Genomic DNA, 13,586 nt, shown 5'->3' on the forward strand with positions numbered 1-13,586 from the left:
AACGCATCTGAATATATTGTGGAAAAATATTTTGCTTCCACAGAATTGGTCTTGTAAGCCTGTGCAAACTTCAGTAATATGTTCTCCTGCAGTGTGTGTAGAGCTATTTCATATATAGCTCGCCTTGTCCTATGCAACATCTCACTTGCAACCTAACATACAGGCTGTTAAAAATAAAACTGACCCATAAAATATTTCTTGAACACTAAGGAAGGCAACACAACTGAGATCAAGTGCCTTGGAGTCCGCCTGCTTAGCTGAGTGGTAACGTGCTTGCCTACCCTGCGGTGGGCCCGGGTTCGATTCCTAGCCGGGTGGGAGATTTTCTCCGCATGTAGACTGGGTATTGTGTTGTCTTCATCATCATTTCATCCTCACCACCAGCCCAATGTGGCGTCGACTGAAAAAAGACTTGCACTTCCCCGGATGGGGCCTCCCGGCCAACAACGCCAATTTTTTTATCTGCCTGGGAGTGGGTGATGCAAGATGGGTTGCCTACCTTAAGGCGCATGAAACATTTTCTGGGCTAGTGATTCCACTCTCTAGTATAGAGGCACGTACGTCTTAATAATGATTTCTAGAGGTAGATGCGACTTATTTAGGCTAATCGTTGGCGTTCTATTCATACAACAGACCTCACTGCCAGAAATTTCAACGATTTTGTGGAAAGATTCTCATCAACATTCAACCCCAGATACTTTACTTAGCTGCTGCACATTTTTGATCAATTGTAAGTAATTGTTTTAATTTTTTGTGTATCACAGTCTGACTTTTATCATCACCTACACGTGTTTGTTTGTAAACGTTTTAAGTTTGCATCCATAAAACATGCAATTAATTTACAAAAAAATGTTTTCGATTTGTCGCTCCTTCAGTTGTATCACTGTACAGTATTTCAAGTTGATTGTCATTTAGCGTCATGGTCATGGTACCTCCGAGATGTCTGAGGTAGTCACCTCGAGTCAAATCCAGGGTCTCAGAGCTGTACTGCGTTAAATATTAGCTCACGAAAAGCACACTATTTTATTTATTGTGCCTTGAGCCCTTAAGCCAAGCTTCGCCTCTGAATAGGACTTGCCCACTTATCACTGTGTCTTTCTGATTCCACAGGAGAAGCCCCACAAGTGCGGTCTGTGCTCGAAGTCATTCCCCACGCCCGGGGACCTCAAGTCGCACATGTACGTCCACAACGGCTCGTGGCCCTTCAAGTGCCACATCTGCAACCGGGGCTTCAGCAAGCATACCAACCTGAAGAACCACCTCTTCCTCCACACCGGTGAGTACCCCTTGCTGCTTAACGGTGGCACAGAAACCAGATCACGAGTATTTTCAGAGGTTCCACAGCGCAGTCTACCAAAGAATCAAGCTACAGAAGGCAGATTTCACCAACAGATCCAGCGTATACCGGGTTTACCATATTTCAATTCCAATGTTAAACAGATGGTAATAGATCCCAAACTAAGCACTTCGACGCAGGAATTGGTGCGATGTTGATGGCAATGCACACAAGGAACAGCAAACTTCAGCAGAAAATGTGTTTTCGAACTGATGTATACGCTCCCGGGACGGAGAAGAAAAAGGAAATCACGAGCAGGTGGCGGAGGGTACCTTCTACCACTGCTAGTCATTCCCTTTTCTGTCTCACTTACAAACAGAACGAGGGAAAAACGCCGAATAGCTTTGTACGAGCTCTAATTGTACTTTCCTTGTCTTCGCGGTCCTCACGCTCAATGTGCGTCGGAGGCAACAGAATTGTTCTGCTCTCTATTTCAAATACAGGTTCTCTAAATTTTCTCATCATTGTCCCTCCAAGAACTCCAATTCCAGATCACGAATCATCTTCGTAACACTCGCGTGCTGATCGCACCTACTGATAATAAATGTAGCAGCACGCCTCTGAATTGCTTCGACGTCTTCCCTCAAACTGGTCTGGCGGAGATCTCAAACACTAGAGCAATACTCAAGAACGTCCGCGTAAGATTTCTATTCGCAGTCGTCTTTGTAAATAAGTTACAATACTCTAAAATTGTCGAAATAAAATGAAGTCCACCACTCACCTTCGCTACTACCGATCTTAAGTGCTTGTTCCATTTCATATCGGTTTGCAGTGTTATGTCTTAATATTTATTCGGCTTGACTGTGTCAAGCAGCTGAACACAAATGGTGTATTCGAACGTTAAAGGATTGTTTTTCCTACTCATCTGCATTAACTTGCACATGTTTACATTTAGGGCAAGCTGCCATTCATCACAACAAATAGAAATACTGTCTAAGCCATCCTCTATCCTTCAACAGTCGCTCAACGGTAACTCTTTCCTTTGTAGATAGTGCGTCCCAGTTCCGCTAGGACTTCTTATGTGAAATTCTAAAATGCAATGCTATCTCGTGGCCACTGAGACATTACGATCCTTCAAGTTCCATCAACAGCCGTGTAGAAGATCGCTGAACCAGGCCTCCTGAGCGAGTGTAAGAGTTTGTATCTGAAACTCGTCGCAAAATGGTGGTGGAATAGCGAGGCAGCCTCCACTTTTCTGTTGAGCTTTTTGCGTTTTGGTCGAGAATTGGTCGAATCAGATCTGAATACTCATAGCCAATATCCTGGTCGCTCTCCATAACATCGCTTCAGTCCACAAACTGAAGATGGTGCGAGAGTTTTTAGCCAGCAAACGGATCACAATCCTGGATCATCGGCCCTGTTCGGGGAATTTGGCCCCAGCCGACTTCTGGTTGATCCCCAAGTTGAAGTTGTCAGTAGAAGCATACGTTAACGACGCAGTTAACGATATCCAAGAAAACTGCGCTGCAGGACTAAATGCAATTGCAAAAAAGGACTGCAGTGACTGTTTCAAAACACTTTTAAAGCTATTTCAGCTGAGTATGGCCGGCCGGAGTGGCCGTGCGGTTCTAGGCGCTACAGTCTGGAACCGCGAGGCCGCTACGGTCGCAGGTTCGAATCCTGCCTCGGGCATGGATGTTTGTGAAGTCCTTAGGGTAGTTAGGTTTAGGTAGTTATAAGTTCTAGGGGACTGATGACCTCAGAAGTTGAGTCCTATAGTGCTCAGAGCCATTTGAGCCAGCTGTGTATGGATTCAGGGAGAGGCTGTTTTGAATAATTTGTGAAGATAATACACGACTTTCATTTTTCATAGCCACAGTCCTAACGGAACTGGGACTCACTAGGTACTAAGCGTCATCAGCAAACAATCGTAGATCGCTGCTCATCATATCTCTAAGGTCAGTTTTGTGTGCAGAGAATAAGAGTGGTCCTGTCACACTTCCCTGGGGCACTGCTGACGATACCTTTGTCTTTGACGAACACCGGCCGTCGACGAGAAAGTACTCGTCATGTTACTGAAGATGTTTTCGAGTCACGTCCGTGTATGGGAACCTGTTCCTTATTTTGCAGTGAAGACATATTGTGTAGTGGGGCGATCACTCTGTTGTAGAAATAATTCAAAAGGCAAGATCGCTTAAAAACTGTTTATTGGATAACCGGTTTCAACACACTAACGGTGCCATCATCGGATCTGTGAAGATATAACATGACAGGTTTGAGGGAGGACTCACATGAGTTACACTATATACATTACTATTAGTACAGCACCACATACCTGAGTGTAGCTTAACGTTAATAAACCATTTGGATATAACGATACATGAGGCAGACCAGCTGGTATAAAATCATTGTTTAAAAAATAAAAAACAACTGCTCTTATGGTCATTCTTTTCCATAAGATATGTAAAACCTAAGTCACAAGATAAAACTCTTTGGTACGTGACCGCTGCTCGACTAACAACGGTCGGCATCACACTGCCCCATCACGGGCCGGTTTACCTGCTGCGATTGTAGTGGTTCGCAAGAAAATGATTCAAATGGCTCTGAGCACTATGGGATTTAACTTCTGAGGTCATCCATCTCCTAGAACTTATAACTACTTGAACCTAACTAACCTAAGGACATCACACACATCCATGCCCGAGGCAGGATTCGAACCTGCGACCGTAGCGGTAGTATTACTGCTAATCAAATACCCACGCAAAGAACACTGTCGCATACACTTACTGTACATACTATACATGCTATGCATACTATACATGCCGGCCGGAGTGGCCGAGCGGTTCTAGGCGCTACAGTCTGGAACCGCGCGACCGCTACGGTCTCAGGTTCGAATCCTGCCTCTGGCATGGGTGTGTGTGATGTCCTTAGGTTAGTTAGGTTTAAGTAGTTCTAAGTTCTAGGGGACTGATGACCACAGCAGTTAAGTCCCATAGTGCTCAGAGCCATTTGAACCATACTATACATACTATGAAATACGGTCATCCAGTAAACAGTACTCAAGCGATCTTGGCTTTTGAATTATTTCTATTCCTTATTCTTGAAACCATCTCTCACGGTTCGCATCATACGTGTATGAGGAAATGGCAAGCGTATTTTCTCACGAGCAATGATTCCTAAATCCGTGCTGATTTGTGGACATAGGCTTTTCTATAAATAAAATGTATTCACAGTTGCGAATATGGACAACCATCAGCTGTATGGAAAGACGACAATGAAAATTTGTGCTGGACTGCGACTCGAACCCAGATTTTCCACTTACCGCGAGCGATCACCTTACGATTACGCAATCTTTCCACAACTCACGGCCAGACCCAAACTTCCATATGCCGTCAAGCATGTACCTACAACCTTTACTCGTGCACCCGTTATGTATGTTCCTGTACAGGCGAGACATTTAACTTGATAGTCACTTGCACGGTGTCGGCGGATAAACACGACATTGCGATACCAGTGCTATTCCGAATTACGATGCATTGTTCCTCTGGACGTGTATGCACCCAACGAACCTATGAAATTCGTCGCTGTGGTTCCCTGCCGCTAATGCTCGGTGTCGGTCAGGGCGACCGTGTCGCAAGACGAATGGGGGCAGCGCAGGTCGTGGGCGCGCGCATGATGGATGTCCCCCCCCCCCCCTTCCCTAGGCTGCAGCCATCGGTGACGTCAGGCGCCCGCCGACTATTGGAGATGGATGGGCGCGCCTAGCCAGAACTCGGACGGGCGCCTCATTAAACGCTCGTCTGCCTCCCACGCGCCGCCCTGCTACTGTGCGCTCTGTTTGGAGAGCAATCGTCTGCCCGCCCTTATCCAGATCGTAATAGCGCGCTTGCGAAATATACATTCACTAATGCTATCCTGCAGCCTGCATATCATATTCGTATTAGAGTAACTGTAGCTGTGGTATACAACGGCATGGCTCTGCGCTATTTACGAGGGGCGTTCAATAGGTAATGCAATAAATTTTTTTCTCGACCAGTTCCGGTGGAAAAAAATGCGGAATTTGTTGTGGAATATGGTGAAATATTCCCGCTTCAGCCGCTCTAGTTCCATGAAGATCCGGTAGGTGGAGGCGCTGTACATGGCCTTCAAGTGATGCCTCTAAACGGAGGTGTGTTCCAAGCAAATAGCATCGCACATATCCAGAGGCGCTTGCAGAATGTCTACGGAGACGCGGACACGAACAAAAGCACGGTGAGTGGTTGGGCGAAGCGTCTGTCATCATCGCAAGGTCGCGGAACCCTGCCCGATTCCCAGCGTATGGGAAAGCTGCAAGCAGCTTTGACTCCTGTAATGTTGGAATGTGCGGATATGATGGATCACAATCGAACACCTCGCCGCATAACTGCACGTCTCTGTGGGCAGTCCTAACACATTCGTCCACCAGTTCGGCCACTCAAAAGTATGTGTGCGCTGGGTTCCTCGCCACCTAACAATATACCATAAAGAGCAATGAAGGACCATCTGTGCGGGATTGCTTGTGCATTGTGATCTTCATCGTAACAACTTCGTCGAACGTCGTATCTGGCGATGAAACATGAGTTCATCACTTCGAAGCGGAAACAAAACGGCAATCCATGGAGTGGCGCGACACTACCTCTCCTCCAAATGTTCAAATGTGTGTGAGATCTTATGAGACTTAACTGCTACTATCATCAGTCCCTAAGCTTACACACTACTTAACCTAAAATATCCTAAGGACAAGTATACACACATCCATGCCCAAGGGAGGACTCGAACCTCCGCCGGGACCAGCCGCACAGTCCATGACTGCAGCGCCCTAGACCGCTCGGCTAATCCCGCGCTCCTCTCCTCCGAAGGAAATGTTGAGAGCGGCACATTCAGCCGATAACGTTATGGCGAAGACCTTGTGGGACCCTGAAAGATTTATTCTGTTTCATGGTCTCCACCATGGTGCAAATAGTATTGTTTTACCCTCAGGAAACTGAAGAAACTACTTCAGCATTTTCGTCGCTACGAAAATGTAAACGAACTTCTTCCTCTCCATGACAACGCAAGGCTTCACATAAGTCTGCCCGTCCTAAAGGAGATGACAAAACTTCATTGGACTGTTCTTCCCCATCCACCCTACAGCCCGAACATCATACCTTCTGACTTCCATATGTTTGGCCCAATGAAGGATGCACTCCAAGGGAAGCAGGATATGCATGATAAGTAGGTTATTGATGCAGCAACACGTTAGTTCCGACGTCGACCAGCAGAGCTCTACCACACGGATATATCGGCGCTCTGAGTAATATTCCGTAAGGCCGTAGGACTGAACAGATATTATGTTAAAAAACAGAGTTATTTAGCCGAAAGAGTGGGGAATAGTATAGTGTATTGGAATCACGAGTACAACCAACCTGCTTTCAAAAAAAAAAAAAATAAATAAATAAAAAAAATTGTAGCATTTACGTACGTGATAACCCATTTCCCTCTGCTTGTTGATCCAAAATACGCAAAATGTGTGACAATTGCAACTCCAACGCCTTGTCATTCAAATGAACGCTATACGAGGGTTGAGTGATAACAACAACTCTACTACTTTACACCCAGAAAGTTGATTTATCTACGTCATCCAGTTTGAAGCCGTTTCACGTTGCACTGCCTTTCAGTTTGCTTGTTTTGGGTGCAGATGGAAGGCAATGAGTTGCGTTTTTGAGGGCTTCCGTTTAAAGAAATTATCTTGGTAATTTTCTGACTGGGCATTTAGAGCGCGTATCAGGAGTTTCTGTGCAACATTTAAGGACGAAAGCGACTTTCGCATGGTGTCCCACTGCCAAGTAACACAGCTCGCTGAAACTTGGATCATGCGTAGAAAGATCTGATACAGTATATTAGAGAAGCTAATTCAAAGAAATGCGCAATGAGACGAACAGAAACGACAATAATTACACTGTAGTCACAGCAGTCATGATGTTCCTCTGGGGACGAGCGGGATTAGCCGAGCGGTCTAGGGCGCTACAATCATGGACTGTGTGGCTGGTCCCGGCGAAGGTTCGAGTCCTCCCTCGGGCATGGGTGTGTGTGTTTGTCCTTAGGATAATTTAGGTTAGGTAGTGTATAAGCTTAAGGACTGTTAACCTTAGCTGTTAAGAGCCATAGGATTTCACACACATTTGAATATGTTCCTCTGGGCATTACAAAAGGTGGGACATCGTGCTTAATAGGGTGTGTAATCACCACTGAAGGAAATGCAGGCTCTGTTATGGGCTCCCATTCTGGCCATAAAGTTAGTAACGAGTTGTTGTGATAGGGTCTTCATTCCCTCCACCAGTGCCATTCATAACTGCTGGATGGTTGTTGTTTCCGTGTGAACATTCTGCATTCGCCCACCAGCGCAGATGTTGGTTGCGTCTAGACCGTCTGCAATACGCCTCCCCATCTAATCTCACTCGTGCTAGATGGGATTGAAGTCGGGGGAACGGGCGGGCTAGTCCATTCGCCGAATATCCTTTCGTTACAAGAGCTACACCATCGCCACTGTTCGATGCGGTTGCACATTGTCATCCATGAGAATAAAATTAGTGTTGAATTCGTGCCTGAAAAGAGGCACATCGGGAAACAGTATATTGTCACAGTAACGTGACTGTTGACTGTACCAGGTTAAAATATTTGGAGGTCTATACACCCTTGCAACATTACGCCTTCCCATATCATAACACCTGGACCACCAAAACGGTCATGTCCGACAAAGTTTCTGGGTGAATCACGTGTTCCCCTCTCCCGCAACAAGAAAATACGTCCAAAACCTGTACTCGTAATGAATTTGCTCTCATCCAAGAAAAACATACCCCATAACTGCGTCGCGTTGTGGGGCAAGTCCCATTTGACGCTATAGCCATGAGCGACATCCAATTTTCTATGCACGACTGCGACACCTTTGTCAACATGCTCCAGCAATTTCATTCATTTGAACCGAGTAGCTACAAAGAGCACATCACCAAGCTTTCTCATAAAGTTGCTGCAAGGAACAACATACTACATAAGCTCAGTGGTACCACCTGGGGAACCCCTGCTGACTGTCTTCGTTTAACTGGCATCAGTCTTGTGTACTCTGCTGCCGAGTACTGTGCACCTGTCTGGTTGGAAAGTGTACATGTGAAGAAGGTAGACACAAAACATAGCTACACAATGCGCTTAATTACTGGTTCCATCAAGTCAACCCCATGCCAATGGTTACCTGTACTGAGTCACATCCCTCCACCTCACTTAAGGCGGAAACAAGCTATACTAAGGGAGGCCAAGAAAATCTCTGCATCACCCTCTCTACCACTGCACCAGGAATTCTGTCATCCGCCACAGCAACGATTGCGATCAAGAAGACCAGCAAGTGTTACTGCAGGACAACTCATCGCGGCTGATTTTGCTCTAAACGAAAGCTGGAAGCATGAATGGTGAACAAAAACATTTGGAACAGGAGCCTATCACCTCGATCCCACAAAGAAGCCAAAAGGTTTTGACCTACCGAGGAACGTTTGGTGCCGCCTCAACAGGTTAAGGACTGGACATGGTTGTTGTAGGTACTTCAGGTACAAATGGGGATGGATCACTTCTCTAACGTGTGAATGTAACCAAGAAGAGCAGACAATTGAACATCTAGTCCAACGCTGTCCACTTCATTCATACCCTGGAATTTCCGATGACTTGTTCGCTCTCACACCCAGCTTAATTAACTGGTCGAAAAACACGGACTTTAAGGTTTAATCTTGTCTAATATCATATGTATATAGTATAAAATCATTTGCCTTATATCAGCTGTATATTGTATAAAATCACCATACGATTAAATAAAATAAATAAATGTGTTATGTTGCTTTATCGATCTCGTCCTTAAGTTTTGCAGAGCAGTGTATTTTTCTCCCTCCTCAAAACTCTATCCTTGAACTGTGATGGCCATGTCGTCGTCGTACAGGATGTGGATCGCGTAATATAGTGTTAATTGGTCGTTGGTATACAGGTTGAATTGGAGGGGAGGTAGCTTAGAACATTAACTTGGGCGATCCCACTTTTCTGCAGCTGCGACAGTCTCTTTCTGACTTCCAGCGTTACACGGAAGATTCTGTTTTGCTGCAGTGTATCAGAGAGTTTTACAGCTCCTTTATTTTTAAGGGTGTTATACAGTTTTTCCCAGGGTATCCATGATTCTCTGTGTAGTGTGCAGAGCTTAGTTCAACCAAAACTAGTTCAGTAAGGGACAAGGTTTGGCTGGTGCCTTTTGGCGGAGGAGACAAGGGTTAGTGATGCCTGCTATGCAGTTCTATATCAGTTGATATTTAAAAGCAATATCACGTGATAGTGCGTCAACAGTGCTATTACTTTTGCATTTCACATTTTCCCCACATCTTTCAGGTCCTCTACGTCTTGAGGATCGATCGTGGGATTGGCTGTATAGGAATATTTAAAAACATTGAACACAGAAAGTTTCATTAGAACTCCCTCTATAACGAGATATAATCATTTTCCGTCGAAGTCACTTCGTATTTGGCTACACGTTTTGTCAACGATAAAGGCCGGCCGCTGTGACCGAGTGGTTCTAGGCGCTTCAGTCTGGAACCACGTGACCGCTACGGTCACAGGTTCGAATCCTGCCTCGGGCTTGGATGTGTGTGATGTCCTTAGGTTAGTTAGGTTTCAGTAGTTCTAAGTTCTAGGGGACTGATGACCTCAGATGTTAAGTCCCATAGCGCTCAGAGATATTTGAACCATTCAACGATAAAGCAGTTCCACGAAGCCCTATCGGAAAAATGTTTCACCTTCAGATTAAACAACTAATTCCTCACGTGAAACCTATTCGCAGTTGGGAATACGGTCAACTATCAGCTGTGTAAGTGAATGATGACAATGAAAAACCGTGCCGGACCAGGGCTTTACGTGAGCGGTCGCCTTAACCATAAATTCTCAGTGCGTTAGACATTTCTTCTCTATTCCTTATAAAAGTGCTGTGGCCGTGAGATATATAGTTTTTAATATGTTTCTCGTTTGTGTCTTCGAGTTTCTGCAACCTTTATTCATTCCATCAGCTTCGTTCTTTCATAATTCTGATCGTGCCAAGTCTGTATAATTTTACCGCAACATGGACAGTAAAAACTAGTGTAGCTTTACAGGCAGAAAATGACTTAATAAGAATAGCTCAAGGTGTGATCTAATCGGACATGCAGAGGAAAAAGTCGCATTGTGTAGAATAATTTACAGCCTATTCTCAAACGAATCCTAGTAGTAATTTGCTTTCTCAGCCGTCTATCTCGATTTGTCTTAGCTGCAAATAAAGCAATTGGTAATCCAGCAACTGTACGTTTGAATAATAAATGATAACGTGTGACATTTAGGCTCCTTGCCTGTTTCCAGGACAGTCGCTCGGTCGTGCATTACGACAGTCGACCATCTCATACCCACATCGCACGGAGGAAGCATTTTACGTTATACTGCTCTTCTGTGCGGTCATACTATCCGAGGCTACTATACAAGCAACTTAACAACACATTTTCTATCTACGTAAGCGCTACATTCACTAAAAATCCATCACAGCAGTTTCTCAGTTTTCCTCATCTCTTCGTCACTAACATACAGATAAATTTTATTTTTTGCTTATTTCTCGATTTCTTCGTGTTTGTCAATGATTTTGTAGCCCATAATTCATTGGCAATGTTACGTATTTCACAAGATGTTGAAGCCAGTATTATAATATCGAGTTATATATCCGTAACACATGAAAATATTCAATACAGTTCCGTCAAGAAACAATCATCGGAATATTTACTATCACGTCCACTTCATCAACAAATCGTCCTTATGGCAGAGACACGGCTACAAGGGCCATTCCCATACTTAAATTTATGCAGCTGATTCTCTCAAACGAATATCAGCTGCATTCTTCTCGATTGCTCTCGTCTTCTACACCATCATGTAGGAGAAAATTGTGGCTCAAATTGACTTCACAGTCGAAATTTTTCTGAGGTATATTTTCCAAAAATATGTACCTTTTTAAACTTTCACCAACTGTCTGTCGTATTGTCTGCTCAATTTACATTTAATATCCTACTCGATATGACATCTCGGAGTCCTATAAGCATTTTACATCGATGTTCTTTAAGTCTAGTGACCCGCAAAGCACCGATTTTACTACTTTGCCCCCTTCATATCAGTGTTTCTCTTCATAATCAACAAAGATCTATTTTGTGAATGCCGCTTTGCAAAGGACAATTTGCTATTTAATTTTATTTTAGCAATAAAGGACATCACACACATCCATGCCCGAGGCAGGATTCGAACCTGCGACCGCAGTGGTCGCTCGGTTCCAGACTGTAACGCCTAGAACCGCCACACAAAGTCACATGTATTTTCATTTCTGCATGAGCGTTAGGCTCAACAGTTCGGTAACCACGGGAGAGTGGACGATACACTTTACCGATACAGGCCACGCAGAAACCTCCTTCGATGCTTTGTTAGCTAATTATTTACCACATGATGTGGTTTGTACTAGTTGCCACTCAGTTCATGCTATAGCAGGTAAAGTTATTTATTGCTAAATGCTTAACAAACTCTTGTAGAAAGATCACCTATCAAATTCTGTGACTGGTTCTTATCAAACAGGATTCACAGGAGAGATTCAGAGTATTCCAATAACACATTTACAGCTTTTCACGGATTAATTATTCTACTTAAGAGCAGAAGGTTCACAGTGGGATTAAGATTCTGGGTGAAATGATGTCATTGACAAGATCGTCAAATACTTACGTATTCCTCAGTGAAAACGCGGAAGAATTACAGGACATACAGAATGGAATGAACAGTCTCTGAGCACGGAATATGGAATGCAAGTAAACCGAAGAAAGACGAAAGTAATGTGCACTAAAAGAAATGAGATTAGAAATAAACTTAACATCAAAATATGTGAGCAAGACGTAAATAAAGAGAAGGAAATCAGCTAAATGGGAAGCAAAATAACACATGTCGGACGGAGCAATGAGGAAATAAAAAGCAGAGTAGCGTGAGCAAAGAGGGCATTCCTGTCCAAAAGAAGTTACTAGCATCTATCACAGGCCTCAATTTCAGGATGAAATTCCTAAAAATGTACGTTTGGAGGACGAAATAAGGAATCGAAGCGTCTGATATGTTGTGCAATGGAAGGATATTGAAAATTGGGGGGACTTTTGGGAAACGAGTCGGTTGTGCGCAGGGTTGCGAACAAAGAAACATGAAAAACTCTAGCAAGAAGAAGGGAGGCGATGATACGATATGTGTTAAGACGTGAGGGAATTACTTCCACGGCACCACAAGGGGTATAAAGGGTAAAACATATAGGGGAAGACAAAGATTGGAACATATCGTATATATTCCAACCAGTCAAAAAATGCACGAGCAAAAATAAAAATGAAAAGTAAGAAAAAAACTTTTAAAAAGCTTTGAACAGCTTCCAGTGGAGATTTTGGAAGACAGATATTGCGCTTTATAGAAGGAATTTCACTAAAATTTCGAAGAGTGGACGTATCAAAATGACACAAGGAATGTGTTATTTTTTTCCATATAAACCGCACGTAATGAATTGTGTGGTAATATTATGTAATGAAATTCAGATGTTCAATGGACACGTACCGACAATTGTGCTTGCTATTGTCACTGAATAAAACAGAACTGGGTAGATATGGGAATAGGAAAGGGGAGCAGAACGGGCAGTGAACAGTAATGATACATTATGAGTAGCCTCCAGCAGGCAAGGCACGAGGGCTGCAGACTGTATATGTAGATGCAGAACGATATGGGTCAAGACTCCAACGAACGTCCGGTGGACAGAAACACTGAATCAAACACCGTATTTCAGCGAAGAGTCCAGTAACGTTCAAATCACCACGATTATCCGTGATATATCAACGCGCGCTGTATAAACAAAGACGAAGGCCGGACAGCGGCGGGGTAATCACTTGAACGGCGAGGCCGCATTTCTCGCTGGGGTGACGCCGCCCCGGGCCGTGCACAGTGGTCGGTCGCGTAGGCAGTCGCTGGTCGCTGGTCGCTGCCGGCTGCCGGTCCCAATACCGGTAGGCCGCGCGGCCGCGATGTGATCGCCTAATGCCGCCTAATGGCGGGGCTCACCAATAATTGCGGTGATTACGGCGACGTGAGCTGAGTGGCTGCCCGCGCCGGGGGCCACCAAGCACCAGACACCAGCGCGAGCCGTGTGGTCTCCTCTCCCAGCAGCGGACTCTCTGCGGGCGACGCGAGCACCTCTGCCTGTCTGCCAGTGCGGCCA

At 44.6% G+C, this 13,586-nt stretch overlaps 1 protein-coding gene across 1 annotated transcript in view; it reads left to right on the forward strand.

Moving 5' to 3' along the window:
- Positions 1–13,586, forward strand: part of LOC124802715 (zinc finger and SCAN domain-containing protein 22-like) — a 765,984-nt gene that overhangs the window by 595,040 nt on the left and 157,358 nt on the right. Inside the window, exon 6 of the mRNA XM_047263680.1 lies at positions 1,111–1,276. Within this exon, the coding sequence (XP_047119636.1) occupies positions 1,111–1,276 (166 nt within the window). The remainder of the gene's footprint in view (positions 1–1,110; positions 1,277–13,586) is intronic.

The sequence above is a fragment of the Schistocerca piceifrons genome, chromosome 6, assembly GCF_021461385.2.
Source record: "Schistocerca piceifrons isolate TAMUIC-IGC-003096 chromosome 6, iqSchPice1.1, whole genome shotgun sequence".
NCBI lineage: Eukaryota > Metazoa > Arthropoda > Insecta > Orthoptera > Acrididae > Schistocerca > Schistocerca piceifrons.